At 36.6% G+C, this 14,182-nt stretch overlaps 2 protein-coding genes across 4 annotated transcripts in view; one reads left to right on the plus strand and one right to left on the minus strand.

Annotated features, from left to right (window-relative positions):
- Positions 1-11,208, minus strand: part of LOC110967427 (transmembrane protein 87A) — a 24,965-nt gene extending 13,757 nt beyond the window's left edge. Inside the window, exons 1-12 of one of the 3 annotated variants that reach the window (XM_051946639.1) lie at positions 10,476-11,208; positions 8,859-10,114; positions 7,186-7,243; positions 4,164-4,261; positions 3,370-3,486; positions 3,051-3,098; positions 2,912-2,953; positions 2,601-2,727; positions 2,442-2,503; positions 1,243-1,426; positions 363-462; positions 149-242 (exon numbers count right to left, since the gene is read on the minus strand). In XM_051946639.1, coding sequence (XP_051802599.1) covers positions 149-242; positions 363-462; positions 1,243-1,426; positions 2,442-2,503; positions 2,601-2,727; positions 2,912-2,953; positions 3,051-3,098; positions 3,370-3,486; positions 4,164-4,261; positions 7,186-7,243; positions 8,859-8,972 — 1,044 coding nt within the window. In that variant the 5' untranslated portion in view covers positions 8,973-10,114; positions 10,476-11,208. Of the gene's footprint in view, positions 1-148; positions 243-362; positions 463-1,242; positions 1,427-2,441; positions 2,504-2,600; positions 2,728-2,911; positions 2,954-3,050; positions 3,099-3,369; positions 3,487-4,163; positions 4,262-7,185; positions 7,244-8,858; positions 10,170-10,475 lie in introns of those variants that run through there. The other 2 variants (XM_051946634.1, XM_051946633.1) reach the window with 2 other exon arrangements.
- ganc (glucosidase, alpha; neutral C) overlaps positions 10,117-14,182 on the plus strand; it is a 17,887-nt gene continuing 13,821 nt past the window's right edge. Inside the window, exons 1-7 of the mRNA XM_051946650.1 lie at positions 10,117-10,243; positions 10,518-10,580; positions 11,203-11,305; positions 12,432-12,559; positions 13,484-13,660; positions 13,767-13,770; positions 13,848-13,911. Of these exons, the coding sequence (XP_051802610.1) occupies positions 10,218-10,243; positions 10,518-10,580; positions 11,203-11,305; positions 12,432-12,559; positions 13,484-13,660; positions 13,767-13,770; positions 13,848-13,911 (565 nt within the window). The 5' untranslated portion in view covers positions 10,117-10,217. The remainder of the gene's footprint in view (positions 10,244-10,517; positions 10,581-11,202; positions 11,306-12,431; positions 12,560-13,483; positions 13,661-13,766; positions 13,771-13,847; positions 13,912-14,182) is intronic.

Genomic DNA, 14,182 nt, shown 5'->3' on the forward strand with positions numbered 1-14,182 from the left:
ACATGTTAAAATATACATTCCAGAAACAAGTATCACTACATGTCCATTTGCAATTCAAACAAAAACATCAAACATGAAAAATCTAATTAAGTTAAATTAAAGTAAGCAGTAAGCAGAGAGTGGTGACCAAGCAACAGTTGAGACTTACTCCTGTGACTCTCAGGACTCCTTCCACTGAGGAGAAAAGAAGGTAAAGAAGCCCAACAGCTACCAGCCGATGAACCGTGGTACCCAACCTGGGCCTGATCAAGAGGGAGGGAATAAACATCCAGTTATATTCAGAAATGATCTGAGTTGAGTATTAGTGGGATAGCCTGCAAACAGTAATGACTTCTCATTTGAGAAATGCCGAGTCAACTCACTTGACTATTCCGTAGCCGAGGCTGACGATGAGGACGAGGATCCGAGCTAAAGATCTTTTGAGCGCAGAGAGAAGCTCAGCGAAAATCACCGCACCCAGAACTGCAACGACAAACAAACATAATGATGATTACAGCAGACTACAGGTGGATTTTTACCAATGTGTTTGTCTTTTCCAGCTTTGTTAGCTGATATTTGCACGTAGGTTTTCCATTTAACCCTTCCTGTTGTCTGAATTTACAGGCACCAAAAAAATATTGTTTCTTTGAAAAAAAAATGAAAAATTCTGCAAAAAAATTCCCCAAATTTCTGAAAATTTGCAAAATCTTCAGGAAAAATTTCCAATAATTCCTTAAAAGTTTTCTTTAAAAATTATATATATATATATATATATATATATATATATACATACATATAAAAGAAAAACAAATTCTTGTAAATCTTATCAAAAAATTGAGCAAAAATCTTCCAAAAAAATCCTCCAAAAAAGTGATTCCATATATACCAATAAAACTTCTAATATTTTCTTTAAGAACATTCACAAAAAATCAACCAAAATCCAGCGAAATTCGCTGGATTTTGGTTGATTTTTTTGTGAATATTCTTAAAGAAACATTTTTAACATTTCTTTTTTCCCACCAAAAAAAAATTTTCAAAAATTTCCCAAAAATGTTGAAAAAGTGGACATCAGAAGTTTCACTGTAAAAACATATTTTTTTCCACATTTTCAAACTTTAAAACGGGTCAATTTGACCCACAGGACGACATGAGGGTTAACGGCAGAGAAAACCGACATCGATAATGCGGATATCATTGCGCATCCTGACGAAAGAAGCAATAAAGTAAATACTAGAAACAACAAAACGTGTCAAACTGGCCGACCGTAGTCTCCTTTGTAGCGGATGCTCTGGTACTCGGAGTAGAACACGGCTTTCTCCAGCATGCCGAGGATGATGACGGCTCCGATCCAGAACTGGATCCTCAGCAGGTCCCTCCAATAACAGGCGCACCAGAAAAGCCAGAGGGCCCCGAACAGAACGTAGACGATGCACATGACCATGAAGAACTGTGAGGGCCAGAAGAGACACAAACAGGCTCAGATTCATCTTCAAGGACTTCTGAAGACTAAGATCCTCTTCTCCTCAACAACTAAATATGTCTATAGATGACAAATATTACAGCCAGCGGGTCCCTTTCCTCCAGATCTATTACAATTATAATATTTGAACTATGAAGGCACTCCGGTACAAATGTTTTATGCAAGTTTAAAGCTTCGAATAGTTTACAGAGGACCAAAAACTGGGTTATTTCATCTCAAATCACCAGCAGCATTCTGCTCCACCAGCTCTGATTTGCTGCAAACTTTTTATCATAAACTACAGATATTTAAAATGGCATCAGTGATATTTTAGAATGACATGTGGAGATAATTTTATTTTGAAAATTACCCCTTGTCTGCTTTCACACATTCAAACTGTGACTATTTGTAAACTCCGGAACTCTTTTCTACTCACACTGGACCATCTACCAAATACTTCAAAGTTCAATTTTTCATTTTTGTGACCAATTATTTCCTAATATAAGGTATTCTTAATGTTTTGGTTGATAGTATTTGTGACATGCGGCTACATACGGTTCAGAAAATATCACTAGTGTGCTCAAATTTGTGCTCAAAGACTGAACTTTTCATGCTGGCTACAATTTTTGTTCACATCCATAATCAGAGCCTATTTAATCAACTTGTCCAAAAATGCAGATTTTGAATTAATGTCATGATGATAAATAACAGTGAAAATGTCAGGTTTTTATCTGTAATAGTTCCTGAGATAATGTCGTTCAAACAGGCTCAAATTTAAATGACTTAAAAAAAAAAACATGAAAGCTGGCTGACAGGAAATAACTGTATTCAATATGTTAAGCTAAAATTTCACAAATATGTTTATTATGAATATCCATATTTTATGCATTTAACTCAAACACGGGTGGGCAAAAATGGCTCTATAAATGTGATGATTTAACTGAAGCAGCTAATTCTTCAGTTAAAGGTGAATAATTATTATTACAAAAGTTCAGTTACGTACCATCATCTGGGGCCAGTCTGCTGGAGACGAGTAGTCATGTGGTCCTTTCATCTCCACTTTCACTGGTGAAAGAAAAGAAGAAAACAAATCTCATGCTCAGACTTCTTTTAAAAACTAAACATCTACTAATCTTTTCATGCAAAATGGTTGATTTCTCACTCGTAAAAGCAAAGTTGAGCTGCTCTGCTGCGATGTCTTCATCCTCAGGGCTACGAAACAAACACTGAACCTTCACTATGAACAGATATGGACTGTCCTCCCAGGCTTTAGCCACCGCACTCTGATCCTAAAAGAAGGTGATTTACAGCTTTGAATCTGGTGAACAAACAGATTTTAGGTATGCAAAGAACTCTGAGTATCTGAAAAGACATCAGACAGAACTGGAAGTTTCTGAGAAAACCAAAATATTGCAGGATTATTTGCCTCTAAATGATAAAGCTACCAATATAAAAGATAAAAACACGTCTTACCGGCTTGTCGGGCCACGTGAGACTCTGATTCGACGGGTCACTCTAAGAACAAAAGTAAAAATTGGTGCTTTGTGATGCTTGTTGACATGGACATTGATTTCAGGGTTAGACAGTGATGTCAATGAGATCAATCACTCACCTTTGGGCTGGAAAGCGGCTGATAAGGGTTGAAGTCTGTGTAATATGCCTATAAAAAAGTAAAAGTAAATACATGCATTTACAAAGTGATATCAAGAAGTTTAGATATAAGAAACATATAGAAAGCAACAACCGTAACTGATTTAATTTTCACTTTGTGCAGCGATACTCTGCTCCCAGTGCTCCTGCCACATTTGGAAGGTTTTCAGGCGCAATTTTTACTTTTTTTAAAGGCACAGTCTTGTGCATTATATATGTACTTATGTGTACAAACACTGTGTTTATTTGTGGTACTGTTAGATACTGTCTTTTCCACAGACCTTCGGTGCGAAGAGGGAGGAGCAGTTTTCAAAGAACATGTATCCTTGACTGTAGAATCCGCTCCAGCCGTCTTTCAACATGTGGTCCATACCAAACATGTTCCTCGCCTTGTTGTCCTTCAGAGGAATACGAGAGAAAAATAAATTACAGCATGCATTCAACTGAATATTTAAAGTTATGATTCTCTAAACAGGCAGGTTAGTACCTAAAAGATGACATAAAGTGGCATTCAATGTAGAAAAAGAAGTATTTTACAGAATATAACAGCAGCAAAAACAAACTGTTTACTAACAGTTACATGGAGGAACAGAAGATAAACCTACATCTACTGTAGAATACTGGAGGACTAATTGTGGAGTTGGTTGATTTTAAGATCCAACATTCAGTTTTTCTGAATTATCAGTATCATTATCTTTTTAAACAAATGCCTAATAAGGGACAAAACTTTAAACATGCACCACTTTGTCTCTGATGCAGCTGCCTTTCTCTATATGTAGTCAACTCTTCTACCAGTAAAGAATCTCATCATGAAACCGAACCACTCACTCACTTACGCCCTCAGCAGGTTAGAAATAAAGGTCACCTCCTTGGACTCCTTCCCTCACCCCTGTATGAATGTTCTTAAATAAACATTTTTAACATTTCTTTTTTTCCACTAAGAGTTCCCAAAAATGTAGAAAATGTGGGCATCACAAGTTTCACTGTGAAAACATATTTTTGTTTTCCCACATTTTCAAACTTTAAAACGACACGAGGGTTAACGGCCAAACAGACGGTAAAATTCGCTACTCACTGGTGTGTTAAAGACTTCATTATAGCAAACGGACGATCGCAGGTACCAGCTGATGTTGAAGGCCAAGGCTCTGTCGCATGACGCTGGGTCACCCTGGACTGCAGAGACGGAACAGAAAAGTAGATTACTAATCAGTTCCCACCAGCTGTTACAGATGTTCAAAGCCTTCCTGCTGCTGCTTTTCACTTTTTTGCGCGCACGCTTTTTCCCCCTGACCTTCCTCGACTTCAAAAGGTTGAATTTCCAAACGTCACGCTGCTGCATCCTGGTCGTTTTTCTGCACAAATCCCTCCCACCTCTACAGTAAAATGGATTTCTCCCTCTGTGACTGGAAGATGCTGATGCAAACTGGCATTTCTAAAGAGAAGAGGTAGTCTTTGATTCTGCGAAACTGACAACAAAACCTGACATTTTCCTTTGAACAGTTGTAGATTTCACAGCAGCTGTGCTAAAAATAAAACTACCTGGGTTCTGTCTAGTGTCTTATCAGCAGGAATAAAGATTTCCGCCATACTAATAAATAAAACTGCCACTCAGTATGATTTTAGGGTAATTTTAGAGCTGTAACTTGTAATAATATTGATAACTGATACATTTGATAATTATTTTCTGTTGATAATTTATTGTTTTTAATGATATCCTTAATTTTTCTTGTTTTATCCTATTCCAAAACCAAAAAACATCTAATTTACTATCCTATATGACAAAGAGAAGAAGAAAAACATCACAATTAACCCTCCTGTTGTTCTCATTTACGGGCACCAAAAGTATTGTTTCCTCGTCTGAAAAAAATCCAAAAATGCAGCAAAAAAATTCCTCAAATTTCTGAAAATTTGCAAAACCTTCAGGAAAAAAATTCCAATAATTCCTTAAAAGTTACATTTCAAAAAATCCTCCAAATCTGGTAAGAAAATTCTGTAAAAATTTGAAAAAATGAGTCAAAAGTTTCCAAATGAATCCAAAAAATATCTAAAGTGATTACATATACATCAGTAAAACTGCTAATGTTTTCTTTCAGAAGATTCACAAAAAATCAACCGAAATCCAGCGAAATTCGCTGGATTTCGGTTGATTTTTTTGTGAATCTTCTTAAAGAAACATTTTTTTCCACCAAAAATGTTCAAAAATTTCCCCAAAATGTTGAAAATGTGGACATCCAAAGTTTCACTGTGAAAAATTTTTTTTTTCCCACATTTTCAAACTTCAAAACGGGTCAATTTTGACCTGCAGGACGACACAAGCGTTAAAAGTAATTTCTGCATTTTCCAGCACAGTTGCTCATTAATTTCCCTTATTGATCTGCTACAGCTCTACTTTCCTGAAAATTAAAGGTGCTTTTCACACAACCCTCCACAAAAATCAGCAAACTGAGAGCAGGTAAAGCAGGTGAAGCCGAGCAGACGCACATTTTTCACCACAGTACAATCTGTCCGGTGCAGATAAGACACTTTCCCACAGTATTTATCATTTCAAACGCTGGCATTTTGTTTTGCAGTGCCAAGAGGTTCCCTGTGCAGCTTTTCCAGGAAAATCTAGCCTGCAGGTTGCAGGACGTCTGGCTTATCCGTAATGTTTGGAGTTCAGCCACAAACACACGGTGGGAGGTGAATTTCAGCACAACAAAGCCGCTCAGGCCGACATTTAAATGTGAAACCCGGTGGTCCTGGTGATTTTTCAACAAGATTGGATCCTTGTGATAGTAGAGCTGCTGTTTCTTTTAATTTAGTTTGTAAATTAAAACCAACTTGAGGCGTTTTGGATCTGAATCAAACGGAGAAAGGCCAAATCTCTCATTCCTCTGGCACCGAATGAAAACCTCAAAACACAAAGAGCTTTTCTGCACTTAACCAATTTCCTGAACTGTTGTGATGACCTGGATCAAATGCAAAAGACAAATTTTGATTGCGGTTTGTCGTTGCTTTTTTAATTTAGTCACCAACTAATGCCAGAATAAACATCACCGATATCATCAAGTGCTAATTTAGGCATTCAGTGTCTGTGCTTCAAGGAAATGCTCTCTATAGTCACAATTTGGAGACAATATTAATTTTTTCTGACAGATACCGCATTTTGATTTGTGGCTTAAGTTTCTAAAGTAAAGCTTTAGTTCAATATTGACCGTGAAATACATTTAAAAACATGTAAGTCAGCAATATTACATGAGATACCATCAAAAATGTGACTGTCACACACACCACTGACTTAACAGTTTAGATTCTGGGTCAAAAGTGCACTACAGGAAATATATCTAAGATTGCAGCTTTGGTGATTTGCTAAATGCAATTTTTGTTTAAAACCGGAATTTGATGTCGACCAATTATTCAGTCCGAGCAAATAATATCCCACCAAAAAGACATACATAATGTTAGTTGAGCAGCACAATAGAGCATTTAAAGTGTAATGTAATCAAGCAAATTAACTCAGACGCATTATGCTACAATTTCTTTGCAGCTTGATACAAAAAACTTGCATTCTTCTCATTTTTCATAATTAATCTGCAACAGAAGTCTGTCTGAAAGAGGAATTTATAATCTTTTAATTACAACATATAGTTTGTTGACATGAAGGTTCCACACATGCACATGAAAAATAACAAGGAACATTAGAGAAACACTTAAAAAAAAACGAGATCTGGTTGGAAAAAGAAAAACAACATCAGTTGGATGGAAGTATTTCATCTGCATAAAGGATGCTGTTGAACAAAAACAGCGTCTCTGTCTGCAAAAAAAAAAAAAAAACAACACTCTGGATGCCTCTGCCAGCGTCATACTGGAATAAAAAGCTTACGAACAGCTTTTGTCTGCTTTCAGAAAATGACTTTTTAAAATTTCGATGCAGAGGCACTTACGAACAAAATCACTCTAAAATTCTTGATTTCTAATAAAGTTCTCTGAGGAAAATACACAAAAGGTAAAATATCCTCACATTTTTTATGCTAAAAGGCATCATTTCAAGGAGTGGGGGGGGGGGGGGGGGGGGGGAAACAACCAATAATCAACAGTGGAGAGGTCAGACTACTCACAGTTCATGTAGATGGTGGTGTTGGCGTACAGCGTCTTTCGAAACACTGCATCTTGTGTCTGAAACCACAACAGACACAAGTCAGTCGGCCGCTGTTTGGGCTCTGATCTTAAAACTCAGAGAGATAAACGTCAAAATCAGTCCACACAGCAGCTCATCTCAGATCACGATACATTCTCAGCTTTACATATTATTGTAGCTGTAAGATATAACAAGTAAGACTAATCGTATGTTTGAGAACAGCTGCTCTGACTGTCCTGCACTCACTGGGACATGAATGTAGAACAAGACAAGCATAGAAAACAAGTGGGATGATTTTACTTCACAGAGAGCACAATGTCTCCCATCTTATATTTATTTTACTCTGAAATAACTTGACTCTGGTGCTCTAAAAGTAAAAAACAATCTAAACATTTCTGGACTGGACTGAGCCCCAAACGTCTTCAAATCTCTTTAAGTTTTATTTTGATTTATTAATTTTAAAATTACGCAGTTGACAGTTTAAAATCTCAAGTTTTCAACATCTCAGCAACGACCCGATCCAATAACATGCAACATAAATTTATTTTCTCACACCCGATTCAGGCAAATGAGCTGCACTGAAAGATTATTGTCACTGCCAATGAGTCTGCTGATTATTTTCCTGTTTATTTGATTAGTTTCTTGGTTTAAAAAAGGTCAGAAAATTCTGAAAACTGTAATTCAGTGTTGAACAAAGCCCACAATGACAAATGTGTTGTTCTGTCTACAACCCAAACATGTCAAATTCAGTTTACTTTCATAAAGGAGGAAAGAAACCAGAAAATATTCAGATTTCAGAAGCTGGAATGAGATCATTTTGTTCTTTAAAAATATATTACACTGACTAATTGATTGTCAAAACAGTTGGTGATTTATTTAACACAACTAATTTCTGCAGCTGTAGTTATTCTAGCTTTATGTTTTTGTTTTAATGCTTCTCTGTTTTATAGAAGAAAAATAATTCTGAATTGCTAAAAAAAAACACACTTGTCTAAAATAAATGAGTGTTCACAGCTAAATTAGTCTGAATAAACTGCTCTAAAACAACAATCACAATGCTTTATATCAGAGTGGCAGAGTAGCAGTGTCTCTGTATTTTTACTAGTAGCTCTTTTAGCTCCTGATATATTTTAAACCGTATCAGACAGCAGCTCTTAGGTTACTCTGAGGCATGTTTCTCTTTCTGGAGGGACTAACCATAATATTTTGAACAGCAGAGCCTCTGTCATCCACTAATATGATAACAGGTAAAACCAGTTTCAACTTAACCACAACATGAAGCCTTATTAAAGGTTATTTTTTGTTGACAGTGTGTTATACTCTTCCTTTCATTACAACACACCTGCACATACCGTTATGTCCTGACATCACTTGGCTTCACTCAGTTCCACTGGTAGCATGTTACTTTTTACCGTTATATGATAGTTAACATGCAGATTTGTCAGGATAAATTGTGATAAAGTATAAATGAGAAGTTAACCTTGTCAGACTCATGAACACACAGCTGTCAGACCCACAGCTGTGCCTCTGACAGCTGGAGCAGACACCGGACAGGTGCGTTGCTAGGAGCTAGTTAGCTTACCGGCTAGCAGCTGCTATATCACATTTAGATCGGCAGACTGTTTTACAGCCGCTAAAAGGCGGAACACTCACCGAGTTGATGTCCACGCTCCACACGGAGACCTCTGCCGCTGTCCCGGGACGGAGAACGAGAGCGAAAAGGAGCGAACATAATAACGGATGCGCCGGAGCATCTGGCATCTTCATTTGTGCGTCTACTACGGTCACAGTCGTATCCGCCTCCAGTTCCGGGAGCCGCACTTCCGGTTCTGACCGCCGGGGGGCGACGCCGTTACCATTAGCAACCACGTTAGCAACTGGTGTTAGCTTCTGATGCTAAAGGGACACAGTGTGTTGATAATATTTAAATATAAGATAAAATAATAAATAACATTTGTTATTAATTTTTTAATCAATAATAGTAATAAAACGATTCCTAGTGTGAAGTAGTACAATAATGCTTCTGTTACGTTTCTGTCATATACATATATTACCAAAATGTGGAACATTCTGATAACAATGTTCAGAGGATGTTTCTGGTGGATACTACAAAATACCGTTGTATGATAACAGATAGCTTTATTAGAAAACGCTGTTCTTGAAAACATAATTTTCTACTATAAAACACAGGTTTATGATAATACAAGGACCTTTTAAGACCGACATTCAAAGTGTTTTCCAAATGTTGTTTCAGATGATTTTTATAAATTGTTCCTGTATGAACAAAGTGGAGCATTCTGCATACCATATTCTGAGAATGTGTTCAGGAACTAATTATAGAACATTCTTCCATAAAGCGTAAAAAGGAAGCATGTTCTCTATGTAGCAATGAAATAAAAGGTTTTAAGATGTTATCGGGGCCTCAGATTAATTTCTTCAGTTCTGGGGGTGTTTTGGGGATGTTGTAGGATGTTCGTCTATAAAACATTCTCCCAATGTTCCATTGTAAAAAAGAAAGAACATTCTCGCACCAACATTCAAAAAATATTTTTCACACCACATGGGTAGAAATTTAGATATTGTACAGAGTCTTCTATACGTGGAAATATGTGGAATATTGCACTGATTTTAGTAAAAACCGAGTCTTTATTGATATTTTAAATGTTTCTAATGTATTAATTTTTGGTTCTTCATGGAATAAAATATTTACCTTGTGGCATTCTGTAATTTTGATAACATTATGTGACGTTAGCAAAGATGGAAAAACTATGGCAAATAACAGGTGGATCAAAGCTTAACACACAGCTGCTGCACATTATTTTGAAAATCCACACGGAAGTGCTGTTGTATTGCACGTCGGCTGGCTTGATGGTGTCACTTCCTGCATGTGATCTGTGCAGCTCCTCGTCCTGTCAGTGTCAGGAGGAGAAACGAGTTTAAACCTGAAGAATAATGAAGCTGCTCCTAATAGAAGAAGAACACAGGCGACAGTGAGGTTTAATTCTGCTGAACATGGAAGAGAACCAGAATGTTGTCAGGTACAAACAGCTGTTTACTCTCCTGGTGACCTCTGACATTCACATGGAGCTTCAGTTAGTGTGTTTATAAATGCAGCCTGTTTGTTGACTGGAGGATTAAAAACCCATCTGGCTGCTGCTGCTGTTAGCTTTATGACAGATTCTGTCCATTTAACCATCATTTGTGGTATTTTATTCTTGCAAAAACAACTTTACAGCTAAAATTACGTGTTGTGAGAGTCATTTACTGTACCTGTTATGAACATATTTAATTTTCTTCCTGCTTATTTCTCAGTGTCGTCCCTGAAGATGAAGGCAAAGGCAAGTTCAAGAAGAGCGAGCATGTTGCTTTTTACAGGTATGTAGAAAACTTAAAGAATTTGCAAGTACAATACATATAGAAACGTGACAAACTGAAGGGAAATTCTGTCTCTGTTATGAGACTTATCTGGCATGGTTTGGGCCCAGTTGTCTTCTCAGAGGTAGAAGTTTCTGCAAATCAATCAGCTGTTATGATGCAACAGATGAACAACCACATGAATGTCTTGTCTTTTTTTTTTTTAAACACCAAAAAAGGGAACATCTTTCAGAGGAATTACAGCCAAGGAAGCTGTTCTGGAGGCCCACCAACTCATCGACAGTTTCTGTTAGGGCTGCACAGTGGTATAGTGGTTTGCACTTTCACCATGTAGCAAGAAGATCCTCAGTTCAAATCCTGGGATCTTTCTGCATGGAGTTTGCATGTTCTCCCTGTACATGCGTGGGTTTTCTCCGGGTACTCCGGCTTCCTCCCACAGTCCAAAAAATATGCTGAGGTTAATTGGTTACTCTAAATTGTGAAAAAAAGACAGTTTCTATTGGTTTTTACTTTAATTTGTCACCCTTCTGTACCTCGATGGGATTTTTCAGTGTGTGTTGAAAAGGATAACATTAAAATGTCTGTTCAATTTAAATTCTGATCTTTATTGTCACTTTTTAAGGCGACAGATTCAGGGTCCAAACTTGCAGCATCGAGCCCTTTTGGACACGATGGTTCTCACTGAGAAAGGAGCTCGTTTTGAATTATTGCAAACAGAAACACAGGTGAGTGTTACTGAAAATATAGACACCTTTACACATACCTGATAGTAGAGTTTAAAGTCGAGTAAGTTAGATTTTACAGTATCTATTTTCTTGAATTAAGAGAAAGGCATGTTATAAATATGTTAAAGCTGGGATTTAAACTCAGGTTGCATTAAAAAGGTTTTATAAACTAAAATGCTCAAAATCCTTCATAAAACCCAAACCCTACATCTGATTTATTAGTCAGACTGATCTTTAAGTTTGAGTTTCTCTTTATTTTAACCCTCCTGTTGTCCTCATGAACAGGCACTAAAAAATATTGTTTCCTTGTCTGAAAAAATCCAAAAATTCAGTAAAAAAAAAATCCCCAATTTTCTGAAAATTTGCAAAACCTTCGGTAAGAAAATTCCAATAATTCCTTAAAAGTTTCCCTTAAGTTTTATTTTTTAAAAATCCCCCAAATTTGGCAAGAAAATTCTTGTGAATATTTTCAAAAATTAGTAAAAAATCTTCCATAAAAATCTAAAATGATCACATACATGTCAGTAAAACTTCTAATATTTTCTGTAAGAACATTTACAAATAAAATCAACCAGAATCCAGCGAAATTCGTTGGTTTTTGGTCGTTTTTTTGTGAATGTTATTAAAGAAACATTTTTTTTTAACATTTATTTTTTTCAACCAAAAAATGCTCAAAAATTTCCCAAAAATGGTGAAAATGTGGACATCAGAAGTTTCACTGTGAAAATACGTATTTTTTCCACATTTTCAAACTTTAAAAGGGATCAATTTGACCCACAGGATGACACGAGGGTGAAGAGTTTGTGGTTGTGTTTATATGACTTGACAGAGCTCCAATCAGTTAATGGCCATTTTTCACACATTTTCACTCACTGTGGGCTCATTTTTCACTGCAATATAAAGTCCAGAACCTCTATGGAAACAGAACAACCATGACTGGAAGTAGAGAGAACTATAAAGTGTCTTTTGTTTAGTTATGAAGCCAGAAATCATCGCGCTTTCTTGGCACGGTGTTAAAAATTCAATCTGCCCTCAGCATCTCAATGACAAACACACTTTTACACAAAGTCACTTTGAGTGTTTGTGGTCGAATAAATCTGCTTAAATTTTCAATTCTGTCCTACAGACAAGGCTGCTGCTTTCTTTGTCGCCTTCTAAACGCGACACTGTGAGGATATTAATAGATGAACTTCGGCCCATTAAAGCTCGATACCGAGTTCCAGATGTTGTAACAGAAGAGCCGCAGTGTGAACAGTAAGAACCGCATCACATCTGTTGCTCTAAATTTGCTCAAGTTGCTCCATATTCATTAAAGTTTCTCTATAATAAGGACCTTTCTAAGTGATTTTCTCCAAAAACACTTATTGTGTTATTTTCAGGTGAAGAGACAGAAGCTAAACTTAGTTAAGCTCAAAAAACAAAGAAATAGTTAAAAATCATCATCTAACACAACTGTTTAATGTCATGTCTAGCCAGAAGAAACCTATTGGTTGAACAAAAATTCACTATTGATCAAAATTTGGCATGGATTTGAATAGTTTTTCCCAACTTTAGTTCTATATCCTGGTTTGTCAGTGTAGTTTTTTAAAGTTAGTCTTCAAATATTGGTAGAATTTTCTAAACTACTTGTGTTATTGTGTGCTTGTTTCCTTACCTTTGTTGGTATATTGTTCATTACCATTGCTGGTACTTTGTCCATCACCCTTACTGGGACAGTTCTTCTTTACCATTGTTGGTATTACATTTCTTACCATTGTTGGTATGTAATAGTTGTTGCAATGTATCTGTTGCCTATGGTAACAAAAAATATTCTAATACTTCTGTCACACACTTACCTAATGTTTATCTGTACTTGTATTCATGTTGTTTTGAGTTTGTTATGTTACAGAAATGAACAGGAAGCGACATTGAAATTATGCCTATAATTTATGTAAAAGGGGGTGGGATTAAATAAGTTCGCTTCTTCCCACTCCCTTTCAGGCATTCTATATGGGCTATGTGAGCACATGTATTACCTGATTACCTGTCCAGTTACTGTTGTGTAAATGTTGAAATCATGTTGTCTGAAAGTCATTGCCTGAAATAAACTATTAACTAACTAACTAACGTCTTCATTCGTGTGATGTCTGCAGCAGTCGTCCGTCTGTTGACCTTTTTTTTTTTCGCGTTATCTGGAAGGTTGAGAGTGGACAAACAGACCAAAGACTCCGTCACTCTCTCCTGGTCTTCTGGACGTCACCAGGTCAGAGTCTGGCATTTTCCTTTCCGTCTGGAGATCCTGTGTGAGAACGAAGTCGTAGTTACGTTCAACGCTGAAGAGAAGCTGTGGTTTGAGGCGCTGCAGGATCCTCCCAGGTGAGGTCTACAGAGACGCTCAAAAACCAACGAATCCTGAACATGAACTGAATAATTACGCTGTTTTTCTCCTTCTGTTTTTCCACTGGGTTTCTTCTCATCACAGTGAGGTAAGAAAATGACAACACTGCCTAATTTATAATATAATACTGGTTCTACTTGAAATTTAATGTGATCTTTGTTGCAGCTTCAGAAGGACAACTCGTTCTGGAAGGAGACGTTCAGACAGTTTGTGGATATAAAGGCGAATGGTTTGTGTTTTTTTAACCCTCGTGTCGTCCTGCGGGTCAAATTGATCCGTTTTAAAGTTTGAAAATGTGGAAAAAATATTTTCACAGTGAAACTTCTGATGTCCACATTTTCAACATTTTTGTAGAAATTGTTGAACATTTTTGGTGGAAAAAAGAAATGTTGAAAATGTTTCTTAAGAACATTCACACACAAAAAAAAAATCAACCAAAATCCAGCAAAATTCGTTGGATTTTGGTTTATTTTTTTTAAATGAAAAGTTTTAATGATATA

Source organism: Acanthochromis polyacanthus, chromosome 1, assembly GCF_021347895.1.
Source record: "Acanthochromis polyacanthus isolate Apoly-LR-REF ecotype Palm Island chromosome 1, KAUST_Apoly_ChrSc, whole genome shotgun sequence".
NCBI classification, from domain to species: Eukaryota; Metazoa; Chordata; class Actinopteri; family Pomacentridae; genus Acanthochromis; species Acanthochromis polyacanthus.